This window comes from Rhipicephalus microplus, chromosome 9, assembly GCF_043290135.1.
Source record: "Rhipicephalus microplus isolate Deutch F79 chromosome 9, USDA_Rmic, whole genome shotgun sequence".
Lineage (NCBI taxonomy): Eukaryota > Metazoa > Arthropoda > Arachnida > Ixodida > Ixodidae > Rhipicephalus > Rhipicephalus microplus.
The window spans coordinates 47,184,089-47,202,389 of record NC_134708.1 but is presented as its reverse complement, the minus strand read 5'-3'; the positions used below and the strand labels follow the sequence as shown (position 1 = coordinate 47,202,389).

The following is an 18,301-nucleotide window of genomic DNA, read 5'->3' as shown; positions in this document are numbered from 1 at the left end:
CTTTGAGGTGCCCACCCAGACCCTTTACTCTTATGATGTGCCACTCTCGCCATAGGAAGCACGCTGTGGATTCATCTCTCTGGAGAGACTCGTGTAATCATCAAAGGCAACGATATAACACAACTTTAACATAAAAGAGTTTTACGCCGCGGTCCTTCATGACTCCACCAACATATTGCCATCACGGATATCACATTGTAAAATGTATAGTATCAGATTGCAAAGAAAAAAACGAGACGGCAAGAGTCTGTCACATGAAATCAAACCAGCAACCTCTCGACTTGCAGTGCACGGCGCTAACCACTGTGCCATGGAGCGTACGTTGCAGGATATGCTAATGGCAAGCCATTTACATACACTATAAACTGATTGGCAGTCTTCAGATCTTCGAAACTGTAGCGCGTTTTCGTTATCACTAGCAAGTTGGCAAGACGAGCTCGCCTTGGGTGCGCTTTAAAGGTTCTTGCCTTCACGGAGCATGGTCTCTCCTGCACGTGGGCTTATCCAGTTGTCAGAACCATAATTCGGGAGAGAATGAAGGTCACTTCTTTCACTGCCGCAGCCGTGCTTGCGAATGAAGCGCGCTGCTGACACACGACGAAGTAAAAATTGTGACAGTTGATTGCACTTCTATTGTGTATACTTGTGCGCTCCCTTCGAGCATCTTTCTTTCTGTTTGCACAACGCACTTCAAGTACCGAGCTGTGACAGTTATTAATGCATGCTCCTCTTGTGTATGCTAATTTTGTGCGCCCATTCTGCTAGAGGTGTGCGCTGCACGTTTCAAGCTGCTTACCGTGCCTACCCTGACTTTGCACTTTGTTGCTGTTGCTGAAACAATGCACAATGAACACTCAACCACGTCTGTGCAGACGCGTTTCACTTTCGTGCTACAACAATTCCTGTATAGGGGGATTAACCATTTTCTCTTTTTTTTTTTTTTTTTTTGAGCAGGCGATGCCACAGGCTTTTACAAGCAAGGTATTTTATCGACCTGCAGCTCTTTTGCACCATCTCTCTTATACGCTCAGCGACGAAGCCAATCGGGACATCTGCTACACTGGACATCGCTATATGCTTAACTTTAGATACAACAATGTTATGTGAATATGCGTACACAATATTATTGCGAATATTACTGCGAAGTACTTGCGAATGTGTCTACATATTTAGCAATGCGTATTACCATACAAAACATATTCAATGAAGGACAGGAATTTCCAGGGGTGAGTTTCTTTTGCTTGACACAACCTTAACGAGAACCAGTAAATAATGAAACCAAGGAAGATCCAGATAACATAAATCGCACTTTCTTAAGTGTATTGCCGTAACTGTAATAAAGCAGTGAAGAAATTCAAGTAGACGAAAAGACAACTTGCCGCCGGTAGGCACTGCACCTGCAACCGTCAGATTACGCGTCCAATATTATTTGCAATTAGCCTATAGCGGCACTCATTCCTCCGTCCACATTGTCGGCTATTTGTGCACACGAACCTGGGAGTGCTAGTCAGTGCCGGTCGCAGCCATGACGGCGAGTGAAGAACACTCACCATTGTGGTGTTTGTTCCACACTCGCCTTCATGCCTGGTTTTCATTGAAACATGTTTAGCCACTCGAGGTCTTCTTATCCTGGGTCTAGATTACACACGGCGCAAGAGAGCAGGAGTTGAACTTGGTTGAACAGTTGCCATACCGTTTCTGTTTCATACTTTACAAACACCATCGCCACGATCTATGCGCTGATTTGCTTGCGATGCTTAAACCTAGCGAGGTGTCTTTTAACGAGGTTAGCGACCAGATCGGTAAAAAAAACTATGCAAGACTGAGGCAGGTGGCTTGATTTATCACACAGTGTAGCCCGAATGGTGTGCTAGCTGGGCCGTGTCTTTCAGGCAAGTTTTTGCAATACACAGGCCGTTCTCTGCAGTGTCCTCACCATGCCACATTGGTGAAAAAGGGTGCAACTCGGTATGAAACAAAATACAAAAATACACACAAAACATGCTGCATGCAGTCGCATGTAATGTTCTACTAGCCTACTTCACGCAAATAATTGCTACGGCAAGCATACACCTTACGCATGCTCACTTAGGTTATGAACACATAGAAGTTTGGGAAAGAAACATCGTAGTGCCATGCAAAGATCATCACGTCATTTGACAGGTCAATATGACCTGAACAAAGCAACCTATCACTTACCTAATTTCGAGCTCTAGAAATGTACTCATATAACTATTTCTTCATTGCTCTTTGAAGGTCTTACGTATAGGTAGTAACTTTTCCGACTAATGAGTTTCAAGTTTACACGTTTCTCGTGGAGTGATCTCCGAGTCGCCTATTCTACTTCTGCAAATGTGTTTTCCGTGCGAAATAGCCCAGATGTGAAGAAAAGTTTAACTTCGAGACGTCCATCTTCTTATAATCTCTGCAGTCCAGAAACAACTCGGGGAAGCATATCACACCTCGCGTTTCCTTCATTTCACCCAACAGCTGGTTTTTGAACTGATCAATAAATGTAAATCTGATCTATATGTTATATTATGTAAATCTATATTGACTTACAACCTAAAAAACAAATGTCTGCCCCATCATTAATCATTGCTGACGCTCCAACAGAGAACTTGCGTAAGTACATGTGTTCAAAATAATGTTGGGCGATTTAGTACTACACATACTCTACTATGCCAGAGCACTGAACCATTCTGGTTACAGTGCTCACAAGAAATTGTGAATGCTTTAGTGCAGTATATGTACAGTACTATACGAGAGCCATAAGCTGTCCCAGTTAGTCATTCAAATCTGTTAAGAAAAAACTGTGAACGCTGTAGAGTACTAGACACACTCTACTGTGGGATGCCATAAGCAGTCTCTGCTGTAATGTGGAAGAAGATGTGGAATCACAATAAGTGTTTAAAGATTTAGGGTACTTGGTACCCTAAAATGGTAGAGCAGAGAGCGGTCCCTCAGTTATGAAAACGCAATGAACGTCGAACACGCTATTAATATTCCTGTCGTAAATCACAGAGACTTCTTGAAGTGTAGTTGACTCTGCTTTACAGAGACATATTTGTGTCACTGGTTCCAGGTGGGAAACGTCAATGTCTAGGAAAAATTTTATCGGGAATTTCGGAGTAACTGCTCAGCTGAACGTTATGTTTTATGCAGTAACGACAAATCTTTAACTGTTTATACGTGTAGTACTTACATGAGTTGAAAAGAAGTAGAAACGATTTTAGCGGAAACGAGTTAGCACGACTGTCTTTCGCAAGTGAAGGCCAGGCATGCCGTGATTCTGTGGGCAAAGCGGGCATTTTTTTTTCCCCTAAATTGTAACTCTGTGTCAGCTTTTTTGTTTTGAGAGCCACAGATATTTGTTGCAGTTGGCCTTCAGGCACCCAAGTCTCGTCGTTCACACCAGCGACTAGACCCCCCCCCCCCCCCCCCCCCGTCGACTGAACAATTGCTGTAGGTAAACACGATGCTGCAAAGTTAAGGACAAAAAAAAAAGACTGAACTACACAGACAAACTGCATGCAGCGCTGCCTTTGCCTACAGTATGTTCGAACTAGCCCTCTCACAAGCTTTTCCGACCAAATGCGACATAATGTTCCCACCCGCGTGCGACCTATACCTATTACCACACAAAATCCATGTCTGCTCCCATTGCTATTGGCCTGCAAAATTATCTGACGTCCTGTTCTAGCGCATGTGATTTGTCCAGAGGTTTGCGATTGTAGTCACGCAGCTGAAAAATCGAGCAGCAAGGTACAGAGCAAAAGCAGGCGCTTTTGCCATCACTTGGTCGCGCGTCGGGTGCTAGTCCCAGGTGGAAATGAGCCTTTCACCATACTGTAGACCAGAAACTAAGTGCTGCTCTATTGCCTTTTGAGTGCACGAGTGTTCCCAATACTGCGCCGGTAACTTACGGGTCCCTGCTCGCCGAGGTGCCATCTGGCGGGTGCCTCGCATGGCGGCATCTCACACGGCTCCGTGTCCTGCGGTCGCGGTGTCGGGTGGCAGAAGCTGGACGCCACCACGCGGTCTTCGTGGTGACACCACAGAGGGCGCTTCCGGTGGCCAGAGCCGCACGTCACAGAACACTGCGCCCACGACGTTGAACGATACGCGCGCACATGCGACGTCATCAGAACGTGCTGCCACGAAATCGCGGTCCGCCAAAATACCTTAGGCTATATTACACAAGGAATAAAAAGTTACCACTACAGTAACAATCGTCGAGGTTTGGCGTGCCAAGCAAAACCAAGATATGATTTTTAGAGGGATGCTGTAGTAGAAGGCCCTGGAAATTTTGACCGAAAGAATTTTTCGAAAGCACGGTTACATATTATTTACACCCCCCCCCCTTCCTGCAGAAACCGCCTGCCCCTTAGACCTGTGCATGACTGGAGTCAGCAGTGCAACTTAGGTAAAACGAAAGCTAAAATTTACAATGCTGAACAATGACATAGTTTGTTTTGCAAAGTGATACGCACGATCATTACTGTGTGTTACCACAATCATACTATATGGCAAAATGCAAAAAGGCATTTTTATGTGAAGAAACTTCTCCTTGCGACTCACCTCTATGTTTCATTAGGACTTCTCTGCAGAGCACTTAAGGTTGACAATTAAAAGAAAAAACTAAAAAACGAATACCCGAATAACTGTCTACCATGTATTATACACTATGCTATAACTAAGATAACATTCGATTCGCATGCCACAGGCGACAACCATGCAGCTCAATATGCAAACACACATCACAGGTATGACAAGCCTTGATAGCTCAGTACATTCATTTCATGCTACTCCCTACAGAGTCATGCACAAGAATGTCTGTAAAACATGGCAATTGTCAATAAACACAAAGCACAGAGCAGTATAGTTTACATGAACTGTAGGACTGAGCATTCATCATTTTTGATGAATGATCCTTCATAATTTCTTAAGTTCAAAACTATCCGAATAGGTGAGTGAATAGACATTATTAAGAGGTCCATCAACTTTGTGGTCCGGGCTAGACCACATGGGTTTGAAGAAAATTATTTTTTACAGCTGCATGTATAGTTGCTGATTAATGCTACTAGATGTGTTTATCTCTTTTTATTTCATTTTTCAATACATGCACTCGGGACACATGGGGGGGGGGGGGGCTTTTGTTTAGCAGATGTGATGAACACACGTGTTGACATATAAAAGTAAAAACAGATCTATCACAAGCGAGTTGACAGGAATTTGAGTGTTGGGAGGCGTTGCCTCACTACAGAGAGAGACGAAAGCAGTCACCGTCTCGCTACGGAGGGGGAGTTGCATTACTAGAACCGGTACGCAAACAAATGGGGGGAATTCTTTATTCCCCAAGGCATTGCAAATTCAATGTGCTGATAATAAGAGTGATTCTTTATTCATTAAAAAAAGAATGAAAAGGGGAAAAAGCGAGAACGTTGGCGGCAAAGGTAGGAAAATGAGGGATGAGCGCACGATAACTGTATCAGTGAGAACACCTTAATCGAAAAAAACTCGAGGGGGATGGGGATTTAAGAGACAGTGCGAGAGAACAGCAAATTAAAGAATAAAACAAGGAAAAGAAAGAAAGGAGAGATAAAAAAGGTCCCAATAAAAAAGGTTCTGATAATGACGGGCACTTCACTCTAACAGTAGAGAAATAAAAAAAGAAGCATGGGCGGCCACTAAGAATACAGATATTGTAAGATTCTGCCATTGTTTATTATTGCGATAGCAATTATATGGGCAGTCTCGGCTGGTTTTGGCGTCACTGCCAACACCACCGTCATTCTTGTACATGTATATGTATTCCTATATATGCTGGGAAGGATGCACCAGCCTACCTTTATGAAGAGCGAGCATCACCTTTCCGGACGTGACCCTTTGTGTGCACGCTTATTTCGTAAGCGAACAAGGTGGAGAAAACGCTTATGGTTGCCACGCTATCACAACAACAATCATGTGCCCCCACAGCAGGCGGGAGGTTCTACAGAGAGTACCTGGAGTGGCCATGTTCTCTTACACCAGAGTTTTGTAGCATTACGTGGAATCGGATCTAAATTAGTTGACTGCTAGCCTCACTTCGTATATCAACACCGTCACTACGCACTAGCCTTGTTGTGGCCATCTACTGTGGCCGCGCCACAGGAAACTTTGTTACTTAGCAAGCCTATGTTTATTACAATTATTATCCCTGCTAATAATGCTAGCCTTGCTTCATAAAACATTCCAACATGTCGCTATCGGATTCATTGCTTCGCCCTTTTGCGACTGTCAAACTGTGACTTTTTTTTTTACACAATTGCAACTGTGCTTGTGTTATACACCTTATTGCAGATTCATAAGCGAGGCCATCTGTGCACCTGGTGTCTCGTAAGCACTCACCTCTGTCCAGTGGCCCAGCTCCCAGCGTGGGCAGTCGCCCTGATTGCAGGGTCGCTTGACGAGGCGCGCCGACAGGTCGCACAGAGAGTCCGGGTGTCGCTCCTGGTTCTCGTTGACGCACACAGCCGAGCGAGCCTGCTCGCCACCACCGCACGTCTTGCTGCACTGAAAGTGTAAAAAAGAAAAAAAAATACAATACGCCATATTTGAGCTCTTTTACTTTATTACAGTGAATAACAGGAAAGAGTGTATTGGAATCAAACCTAGAGTGCAAAAAAGAGAAATTACAAGGAAGCATGTACAAACAGTCTACGCATTGGTAGTGGTCACATCAAGGGCATAGGCCGAATTGTTTTTTTTTGGTGGGGGGGGGGGGGGCATCTCCTCAAATTATTGAATGACTCAACTTTATTGAATGTGAGGCAACTTCCTTTGGGCGAGGTGGAGGGGGAGGGGAAGAGTGTATTGACATCTGTCCCATCCCACCCTCCATCGACAAAATGGTAACTTTTCATTCTGCATGCCATGGCCAAAAACATTTTGGAAGGGGGGAGAACGGTGTGCCCCCCTCGTTACGCCACTGGGGTGTATAGCTTTCCATAATCTACATTTTTTTTCTTGCGTTTTACATTGTATTACAATATGCAGTACCAACCAAACCCTTTTGATCATCGGGTGACAAGAGGAAACAGGATGAAGCAGCACTTGAGAAAGCTTGCATTAAGGCTACACATGAAAAAAATATGACCACCGAAAAGCATCAAGTTGTTCCTTTGGTATCGCTCTCTTCTTAACAGCTGTGAGACATTTTTATTGCACCGGAAAGCCAGGTTTTAACTAGGCGTGCGATGAGGAAAAGCACGCCGATAAACATTAACTGACTTTGACCACATGGTGAGCATGAAAACATCGACACGAGAATTCAGCAGTGAGAGCTGAGAAAATTAATTTATCATACTTTATTTCGTAGCCTTTTGGCAGATATCATTCATCTATACAGAATGACATCTTTAAACCGAAAATATTCACACGGAAAGATTACATTTGTTCCCACCTACACGTCGATATAGCCTCTGAAACTACAAGGTCTTACTCATGGGAAAACCAAGCACCTATTAAACACTTATTTATGTGTTAAAAAATTTTGTGCGAGATGCTGTGCAGTGATGTTCGACAACCACAATATTCCAATCAGCATTTTCCACTCAGCCTTGTTGACTCAGCCTTGTCAGCTACTCCGCCTTTTCCGCTACTAAGCTTTGTCCGCTACACAGTCTTGTCCACTACTCAGCCTTGTCCGCTACTCAGCGTACTCAGGTAGTGAAAGAGGTAATATAAAGGAGAGGCTGAAACCGAATGCTGTGAAGGCAGCCCAATAAGCAGGCTTATTTGACTATAAATGAGGAACGAGTTCAAGGATCAAAGATAAAGTGAAAACAGTGCGGATACTGAACATTAGTGTATTAAACACATTCTGTTTGCTATTCAAAGAATTCTGGGTGAATTCTCAACTGTCTGGGAAGCTCCACGACGTGCTGCACTCCATAAGCACAGCACCTCGTGGACCATCATTTATCTACACTCAGGACACATACTTTGGAACACATTTTTTTAGTTATGTTATTATGTACGGTTGTGTAATTGGCAACATTCCTTGTGCTAGATTATTCATTTTTCTTCCCAAATCACTTCTTCGATTAAATTTCATTTTGTAAACAAGTGGGAGAACAAGACATAACGCCATTGCATTGTCACATGTGATTCTAGTTTTATTTCCTAATTCCATAATTTTTTTTCATTCTGCAGTTCACTGCAAATAAATGCTAAAAAAAACAAAAGCAGGAAATGCAAAAACAAATAAATGAAACTACCATAAAATGCCGAGCGATCCCACCCTCTCCCCAGCGAAGGATAGTTCGACCAGATTTGGAAGCAGGGCACTTGCTCGGTCCCGGACTGAAATTCAATATAGCGCCGGGAGAGCTGCAAAAGATTTTAAAAAATGCCCATCCGTGTTCCTAATGAAATGCTTCATTTATAAAGCATTCCATAAACAATGCTAGATACGCATTCAGTGTGCTCATTTTTGCGATTCCTTTTACACAAGCAATGCTCATCTCGAAAAAACAGTGGCCGCACGGGAAAAAATACAGGGGAGGTGGCGCTTGAGCGGTCACTGATGCTTATTTCAGATCTCCCAAAAAAATGGAGGGGGCACTTACTCGGCATTACAAGGTTAATTAATTTCTTCCTTCACACTTAATTTCATAATCCATTGGCGCTATGACGATGAATCCACCAACATGTTCCCCAGAGGAACACATTTCTTTAGCGTAGCGATGAAATTCGTGCTCAGTTTTTTTTTTTTTTTTTAGTAAAACATAAGCTGAACCTATACATAGGTGAGGAGTGTATACGTACAGGTTGCCAGTCGCCGTAGTCCCAGCGGAAGTTGCGGCACGGCTCGCCGCACTTCTCCACCTCGAGCGGCTTGGGCTCCCGCGCTTCACATCGGCTGTCAGGCACCACGGACTCCTGGCCGTCGTCGGAGCGCTGTACGCATTGCACACTGCGGGTTCGAACGCCGTTGCCGCACCGGGCGGAACACTCGGACGGCTCACCATTGCGCCACCTGCGATCGGGGAGAGGGGAGAAAAAGGAACGGTAGACAATTAGGACAACAAACTAATTACTTTATGTTCTTTTATTGTCGTTTTTTTTTTCATTAGTTATCAGCATGCAAAATTTCTAACACGATACCCCCTTTCAGATATGTGCTATATGAGACATCCTACTCCAGATCTATAGTTGCACTCAAAATGAATTGCAACCTGCTTGTTGTGGTTAAAATGACTCAAGCCTGAACAATGACACAGAAAGACATGAAATTTGTTGAGAAAGTACCGCTAAGATCGTTCAATTCACCCATTTTTTTATTCCTACTCAAGTACCGATTTGCAGTGTTGGCGCCATTTCAAGCCCAGACAGCGTGTTGCAACTTGTATAGAATGTGACTGTACAGTCATGCATATATATGCTTGATTGTACATAATGATTGTTTAGGTTTTACTTAGCCAAACCACAATGTGTTCATGAGAGACGGCACAGTGAAGGAGACCAGAAATTTCCGACAACCTGGGGGTTCTCCAAGGTGCACCTAAATCTAAGCCTCAGAATCTCTAGCATTTCGCATCTGTAAAAATGCGGTTGCCGTGGCACGAATTCGCCTCCGCAATTTTCGGGTCAGCAGTCTAGCACCATAATCACAAGATAACAGCCGCGGATGTTGTCCTAATTTAGTAAAAACGAATTAAATGGTAGAAAAATTATTGCAGATCTTTACAATATTGTCACGGGTGTGGAAATACCTCTCCAGTGGGGCATTTGCAATGGCCCCTAATGAAAGAAGACGGTGACATTAGTGTTGTGGGGCTCAGCCTGAGTTGCCCTGTTGTCTTGCATTCTTTGTGCCCTGTGCACTGTGACACCTCTTTCTTACGAACTCACGACTCCTAAATAAATACTCCCCGTAAGATCTTTTTGGTGGGAGTGTTGGGTAACATCCCGACTCTAGATCTCCGTAGCGGACGTCACCTTCGTCCAGCCGCGATGCCTGAAGGCAGTGCGCCGTACGTCCAGTGTATTCCTTCTTCGTCACCTGTGGTTCCTTCCCATCTTTTAGACCCCGTCACATTTTGCGGAACCGACAAAACTGACCTCGACAAATGGCTCACCATGAGCGCGTGAGCAAGCACTACAGGTGGGATGAGATGCTTATGCTTGCTATTATCATTTTCTACCTATGGGGTACGGCAAGCGCGTGGTATGAGACCCACGAAGAAGACCTTCCCAGTTAGGATGTGTGAAAATAGAAGCTTCCCGATTTGTTCGGCCGGTCATTCACTCGAGAAATGGCAGCCAGACAGGAACTCGCTTCGCGTGTTCAATCATCCACTGAATCTTACATCGCCTACATTCAAGACGTGCACGCCCTGTGTTGCAAGTCTGACAAAGACATCTTTAGAGGCAGACAAGGTCAAAAATGTGCTGAAGGGCATAGCTGACGACGCCATCAACATCCTCATGTGTATGAATTGTGCCACGGTTGACTCCATCATCGCCGTATGTCGGCGCTTTGAGCAAGCTAAAAGCAGGCGGATTACTCAGCGCTTCAGCCGCCTTCCAAACATTACTGTGACTTCCTCGTGCTAAGATCCTGCGCCACCATGCCCAAACGCGAATTCTACCATCACACGGACTGTTCCCCAGGAGCTAAAAGCCATGGCCCCTGCTACCTGTACGGCCCCTGCGCAAGACCACTTGGCAACCGTTTCACTGATTCAAGCCGTCGTCCGGCTGAGTTTGCCAACATGTGCGTGCTACCTTCCCCATCTGCTCGCCTTGGGCCCCAGCACATATGGACTCCCGCTCACAACAATGACCGCAACGCTGCCCCACTTGTTGCCGCATCCTCTTTGGTTCTACGATCCCCCTTCCTCCCCCATACCGCAATCCAACTGAGTGGCGCACCAATGATGATCGACCGATTTGTTTTTCTTGTTCTCGCATTGGCCACATTTCCCATCAGTGCCGTAACAAATGGTCTTCCCAACTAAGATATTCAAGTGACCGCAGTCAGGATCGGGGACAGTATTATAGACCATACTCTCCCGATGACCACCTTCAGAACATTTCACCACGCCGCTCATTTACTCGATCTCAACCCACCTACGCAAACGTCTTCACTCAGGGGGAACTTCTACAGCTGGTCACCGTCACCTCAGGGTTGCCAATCACGCTCTCCTCGGCTCAATCGCTCACCGGCTCATTATAGTCACCTCCCGAAAAACTAACAAGTGCAGCTCCTGGAGCTGGCGCTGCACTGACGACGGGCACCCGAAACCTTCTACCAACTCCTAATCCGAAACAAAATTTACTTGCTGTCCTCATCAATAACCTGGTCGTTACAGCACTGATCGAAACTTGCGCTCATTTATCTGTGATGAGTTCTAAGCCTCGATGCCACCTCAAGAAGGTCCTGACACCTGCTGTGTTCCCAACAGTGCGCATAGCTAACAGAAGCCGAACACCAGTTCTTGGTATGTGCACTGCCCGTGGTACTGTTGCTGGCCACCAAACTTCAGTACTCTTTGCTGTTCTTGCCGCTTGCCCACACAATGTTATTCTTGGCATTGATTTGTTGACCAGTCACTCTGCCCTCATCGATTGTTTGTCCAGTGTTTTAAGGCTCCAGTTGCCTTTGTATGGTGATACCCCTCCTGCTAGTTGCACCCGGCTATGGTCAATGGAGTTTCTACAACTTCCACCTCGGGCTGCTATGTACGTCCCTATGTCGCCTTTTTCATCAGTCCCTGATGGCGACTACTTGGTAGCTCCCCTCATTGGCCTCACTCTTTCCCGCAACATAACCCTTTCACATACTGTTGTAGTTGTCGCCAACAACAAGACGTTGCTTCATGTGCTAAACTTTTCCCCATCAGTCCAAGTTCTTCCCCAAGGCATCTCGCTAGCAAAGCTTTCAACTTTCGATGAATGCAGAATTTCTTCCTTCACCTTTGATGCAAACACTGTGACCACAGATGTCATAGCAGCGCACAATAAAACATTCCTGGACAAAATGATATCCGGGGACCTCTTCCTTTCTTAAGTTGAAGCCCTGCAGTGTTTTGCTTTCCTACATCGATATTTTTGACATTGACAAACCTCCACTGGGCCGCACAAGTGTCGTAATAGATTTGATTGATATGTGGGGTTTAACGTACCAAAACCACCATATGATTATGAGAGACACCGTAGTGGAGGGCTCCAGAAATTCCGATCACCTGGGGTTCTTTAACATGCACCCAAATCTGAGCACACGGACCTACAACAGTACAAGTGTTGTAGCCCACCGTATCGACACCGGTGACGCCAGTCCCCTTTACTAACGCCCCTACGGTGTCTCACACGTTGAACGCCAAGTTATTCAGAAAGAGGTAGAGAAAATGCTCAAAAAAGACGTCATAGAGCTTTCATCCAGCCCTTGGGCATCACCTAGCTGTGGTGCTATTAAAAAAAAAAGACAACAGCTGGCGCTTTTGCGTTGACTATCGCCATCTAAATCGAGTCAGTAAAAAGGATGTCTTTTCCCTGCCTCGAATCGACGATGTGCTCGACTGCCTCCACGGCGCCAAGTATTTTTCATCACTCGATCTTCGATCCGGATAGTGGCAAATTTCAGTAGATGACCGCGAGAAGACAGCATTCATCACACCCGATGGCCTTTACCAATTTAATGTCATGCCGTTTGGGTTGTGTAATGCTCCTGCAACTTTCGAATGCATGATAGACTCTCTCCTGCATGGTTTTGAATGGTCAACTTGCCTTTGCTATTTGGACAATATCATCATGTTCTCACCCTCGTTTGAAAGCCACCTTTCGCGTCATTCGGGCATTCTTGAGGTATTTGGCTGTGCTAGCCTCCATCTGAATTCGTCTAAGTGCACTTTTGGATGTCATCAAATTAAGCTACTTGGCCACCTTGTCAATGCTACTGGAGTCCAACCTGACCCTGACAAAGTCCGCGCTGTTCCATAGTTCCCCGTTCTACAAAACAGGTTCACATTTTCTGGGGCTCTGCTCGTACTTCCGCCGCTTTGTCACCAATTTTTCGAATATTGCTCGACCCCTCTTGGATCTCCTCAAAAAGGACGTGGCTTGTTCCTGGGGTGCGAACCAAGCGCATTCCTTCGCATCAATGGTTTCCGCTCTTACTTTACCACCAGTGCTGGCCCATTTTGACCCAGCTGCACAAACAGAGCTTCGCACTGACACAAGCGGCCATGGCATTGGGGCTATATTCGCTCAGGTATAGAATGGCACAAACCGTGCCACATGCCAGTCGCCTTCTGTCACAGCCTGAAAGGAATTATTCCATTACCGAGCGGGAATATCTAGCTCTCGTCTGGGCCGTCGCTAAATTTTGTTCATACTTGTATAGACGCCCGTTTGCAGTCATCACGGATCATCACGCGCTGTGTTCGCTGTCAACACTGAAGGACCCTACTGGAAGACTCGGCCGCTGGGCATTACGACTGCATGAGTACACATTCTCAGTGGTGTACAAATCTCTGAAGTGCACAGCGATGCCAAATGCTTATCCCGCCACCCGGTTGAACCACCCGACTACACTGAAATGGAAGCTGACGCCTGTATTTTCGCCATCACAGACTTTGTGCACGTGGCGGATGAACAACGGTGGGATCCATCACTTCTCCTCATCATTAATCGCCTTCAAGCCGGCAATGTCGACTCTTCCCTCAACAAGTTCTTGCTGCAAGACAACATTTTGTATCACCGTAATTTACACCCAGAGGGCGCAGAACTTTTACTCGTCATCTCACATCATCTGCGCAAAGACATCCCTCAAGGGCTTCACGACGCCCCAACTTCAGGACACTTAGGCGTGACCCGAACCTATGACCGTGTTAGACGACAGTTTTTCTGGAAAGGCCTGTATCGCTCCGTTGCTCGCTACGTTGCCGCTTGCGACCTCTGCCAACATCAAAAGAAACCTACGACTCCCCCTGCCGGCCGCCTCCAGCCTATCGAAGTCCCAGTTCAGCCTTTTCATCGACTGGGATTGGACTCGCTTGGTCCTTTTCCAACTTCAACAAATGGAATAAATGGATCGCAGTAGCCACGGATTATGCCACTCAGTAGACAATCACTCGAGCGCTACCGATCAGTTGCACGGCCGAGGTTGTTGATTTCCTCCTATGCAACATTATTCTTCAGCATGGTGCTCCTTCTCACCTACTCACAGACCATGGTTGCTGCTTCCTCTCTCAGGTGGTCGACGACCTACTGCGATCTTGTGCAATTCGTCATAACTTTAGCATGTTTTATCACCCCCAGACCAATGGGCTGACCAAACGCCTCAACCGTACACTGACAGACATGCTTTCATTGTATGTTTCCGACAACCACACCGATTCGGACATTGCCCTCCCTTTCATCATCTTTGCCTATAATTCATCGCGCCACGAAACTGCCGGCTACTCGCCCTTTTATCTTCTCTTTGGGTGTGATGCTTTGTTAACATTTGATACTCTGCTTCCATGTGATCCAACATCGACGACTTCATATGCTCAAGATGCCGTCACCCGAGCTCTCATCGCACGCACGGTAGCCCGCACTCAGCTCTCACTGGCCCAGGCTACACAAAAAACCCCGTATAATAGTCGACACAGGGACGCTGATCTTTCGGGCTCTCTCATTCTACTGTGGCTTCCATCTCGTTGCATTGGCCTCAGCGAGGAGCTTCTATTGTCATACGTTGGGCCCTACCAAGTAGTGCGCCATGTGACGCCTGTCACCTATGAGATTTCTCCGACAACCAAATCTGCAAACTCATCGACCACTACACTCAAAATCGACATAGTTCACATCTCTCGCCTGAAGGCCTACAATGGTGACACACCCTTCCAGTCATAGCTAGCACCGAGACGGTAGCTTTAAAAGCCGGGGTAATGTCACAGGTGTGAAAATACCTCTCCAGTGCAGCATCTGAAATGGTACCTAATAAAAGAAGACGACGACATTGGTGTTGCGGGGCTATGCTTGAGTTTCCCTGTTGTCTGGCATTCTGTGCACCGAGATCCCGCTTTCCTACGAACTCACGGCCCCTAAATAAATACTCACCATAACAATATGATTCCTGCACTAAGGAGGCTTCGCTGTACTTACAAAATTACAAATATATTTCCTACACTTTCCCAAGCTTCGCTTTGTTTTGGTTTTATACAAGTTCAAGCATCAAAGTTACCATCTCGCAGAAAGGGCCGTGTCACATTGCACACAATTAATCTAATACAACACGGGCGACGCCGGGGCATGGCCATTCACCATCGATCCTTATATTCCTCACCATCAATCCTTATATTTCTCACCATAGCGTGCAGTGCAGATTGCAGGCCTCGGCCAGGGTCTGCGGCTTGGTGCTTGGCTCGCAGTGTATGTCGTCCACGATGCTCGAGTCTGGCCGACGCTTGCACTCAGGGCGACGATGGCGGTGACCTGCAGTCCCGAAGAGAAAGACCGACCAAGAAGACTGCGAGTCAAAGGGCGTTTTTCGCAACGCTAACGAAAGACAGCAAAAATCGGCAATAAAATCTCGTGGAGGTAAAAAATAAATTACACTGTCTCCCACTAAAGGGAATCATGTGGGGGATGTAAAGCAGCTCTGGCGTTCACTTGTGTTTCCGTGTGTTTCGTGTATGTTTCATTTGTGTGTAGAGTTGTGTATATGTTGTGTACTGCTTTTCTTACCCCCCCTCTCCCATTTGTGTGCACTACTGTGTGTGTGCCGTAAAGTGAACACCCAGCATTACTAGGATATGCAACGGGGTGAGCGCACGCAGCGTTACATACGATCGAGCTGTGGTGGAGATACAATTGAGAGAGGAGACACAAAACGGAGCTGCCACCTCCTCCCACATACTTGCGTTCACTCGAGAAGAGGGTCTCCGTCTGAAGCCGCCACGTTTTCATGCACTATGCCCTGGTCACAATTAGCAGTATGTTTCTGTTTCATTTTTTTCATGCTTGGTTTCAAGATAGTCGTGCGACTCTTTCTCAAAATTGTTTTTTTTCCTATATGACGAGTTTGAACAAGTGGACATTATATAGACAGCTTCACGAAGACAGCGTCGATGACAAACTCGAAGCAGACTTTGCTTGGCTGCCCGAACAAGACGGTGGTTCAGTAGTAGCACTACAATGAACTGTGCTGAGTGGGTGAATAAACTGTCTCCCAGTTGAAGAAAGGCGGGATGAGAGAGAGGGAGGTCTGCGATTCAGCTCCAGCTGGTGTTTGTCACCACCTCTTGTGGCGTAAAGTTTTTTTGTTTCTTTTTGTGGCGTAAAGTTAAGCATAGAGTTTCCCAATATTAAGCAGAGATAACTGTGGTGCTGCAATTCTTCAACCAACATGGGAATGATAAGAGCTACACGGATTTATTTATTATTCATGTTTGCGGCCTCGAACGCACTTGTAGCTACCTGTTTATTGTTGTGTTTTGGCAGTTGTTTCGGATAAAATAATGAACCATTGTGAATTTTGTTAACCGATTTCATCTGGCAAGCCTTACGATCGAGGTCAAGGCAGTGCAGTACAAGTGCTGAGCGTAAGCTGAACTTCGTCTTTGGACAAAGCAGATGCAAGATACACAGAGCCAAACAGAGACAAAAATACAAAGATTAGACAAATTTGTGTACTACCCATAATTCCCATTTTCGCTGAAGTGCCGTCCATTGCAACCCCCATTGATGACAACAATAGTGCACGGTATTTTACCAAAGTGAAGTTTGCCGTAAGTGGAATAGAGCACACTTAGGGGCGGAGTAAGGAAGACAACACGAGCGCTGCACAGTTAGTACACTGTAGCGTAGTATTGCTTACTGCATCCTTTTCTAAGAGTGTTTACGCCATGTATCAACAAGTCGAAGCTCTGCGCACTGCCTTTATTTAGAAGGGTCATCGATATCTCACCTTGGCAATGAGAGCTGCACTCGCTCCAGTGGGGGCTGAGCTCCCAGTAGTAGCGGCGCTCGTCGCGAATCGACATGGTGTACTGGAACCGGATGTCGGGAGACTCCACTTTGCCGACCGTCAGAACCTGAGAGGAAGGAATTAGAAGATGGTTGGCAACATGCAAGTGCATACGCTAACTGCGAAATAACAAGCCCATACGTAATAATAGTAATTCAAGGGCCCTAACGGGCCACAACCATGATATTATTATGAGAGACGACCTAGTGGAAGGCTCCTGAAATTTTGACCATCTGGAGTTCCTAAATGTACACTGACATCGCGCAGTACACGGGCCTCTAGCATTCCACCTTCATTAAAATGCGAACACCGCGGCAGAGATTAAACCCACCACCTTCGGATCAGTAGCCGAGCACCCTAAGAACTACACCACCTTGGCAGACTTAGTCTACATGGGATAAAAAGCAGTTGAGAAGCGTACCATGAGGTGTAGTTCCTTCCCAAGTGGCTTGGTGGCGTTTATGCGCTCGACAGATGCGTTGGAGCCGCTGTACTCGATCACGGTGCCACCATAGCGGAGCGTCTTGCGAAACATGCTCACCGTGTAATTGCCGTTCAGCAGGAACTCATCTTCGGCACTCTTCAGCGCTGCATAGGCGTGGAGAGGTTGAGAGTATATAGGAGAATAGAAACACTATAGATATCACCACAGCTATCTTCGGGCCTTGTCATTACATATGAGGTGTTTGGGTGAGAAATACGAGTCGAAAATGGAAAAGTTACGAGAAAAAAAAATTGTTGAGAACTCAAATACCGGATCAAAACGTGATTCAGGCAATATCGGATAGGACAATACCGATCATTCAGCCATCTTCAACCGACGGTACTTAACATCATCACGTACTGACAAGTGTAGGTATTGTGACAATAAATATGGTAGTTCAAGATAGCACACTTACATGGCATCCACACCACCGGCTGACAGAAATCTTCGACCGGTGACCGAAATACTAATCACAGGATGAGATGTTCACACGAGCGACAAGGACATGCCCTTTTGTAAACACTCATGATCGTTTCTGTTTAGGCCTATTTCGTAGCAAGCACAACCGTGGCCACATAAAATAAACTTCAGCGCAATGTGAGAGGTATTTAGATTTCATGCTTCTGGGCAGCCCATTAGTTCAGTAGCTTCGCCAGACTCCGGTCGCAAGCCGGCAAAATCGGACACCAGTCGACATCACCCGAGAATATTTCACGAATACAGCGGCCGCACAGCCTTTTAACAGTGATTAAGCCTGATCCAGATCGAGTTTCTTCTTATTGGTACCTCTGTGCAACCTGCAGGAGGGAGGGAGT

General features: G+C 46.0%; 1 protein-coding gene across 6 annotated transcripts in view; it reads right to left on the bottom strand.

The window, feature by feature from the left end:
• AdamTS-A (ADAM metallopeptidase with thrombospondin type 1 motif A) overlaps positions 1–18,301 on the bottom strand; it is a 439,465-nt gene that overhangs the window by 36,552 nt on the left and 384,612 nt on the right. For 5 of the 6 annotated variants that reach the window (XM_075873573.1, XM_075873569.1, XM_075873570.1 and 2 more), the window contains 6 exons: positions 17,424–17,590; positions 16,943–17,069; positions 15,342–15,468; positions 8,812–9,022; positions 6,391–6,555; positions 3,927–4,100 (listed from right to left, as the gene is read on the bottom strand). In XM_075873573.1, coding sequence (XP_075729688.1) covers positions 3,927–4,100; positions 6,391–6,555; positions 8,812–9,022; positions 15,342–15,468; positions 16,943–17,069; positions 17,424–17,590 — 971 coding nt within the window. The remainder of the gene's footprint in view (positions 1–3,926; positions 4,101–6,390; positions 6,556–8,811; positions 9,023–15,341; positions 15,469–16,942; positions 17,070–17,423; positions 17,591–18,301) is intronic. The other variant, XM_075873572.1, reaches the window with a different exon arrangement.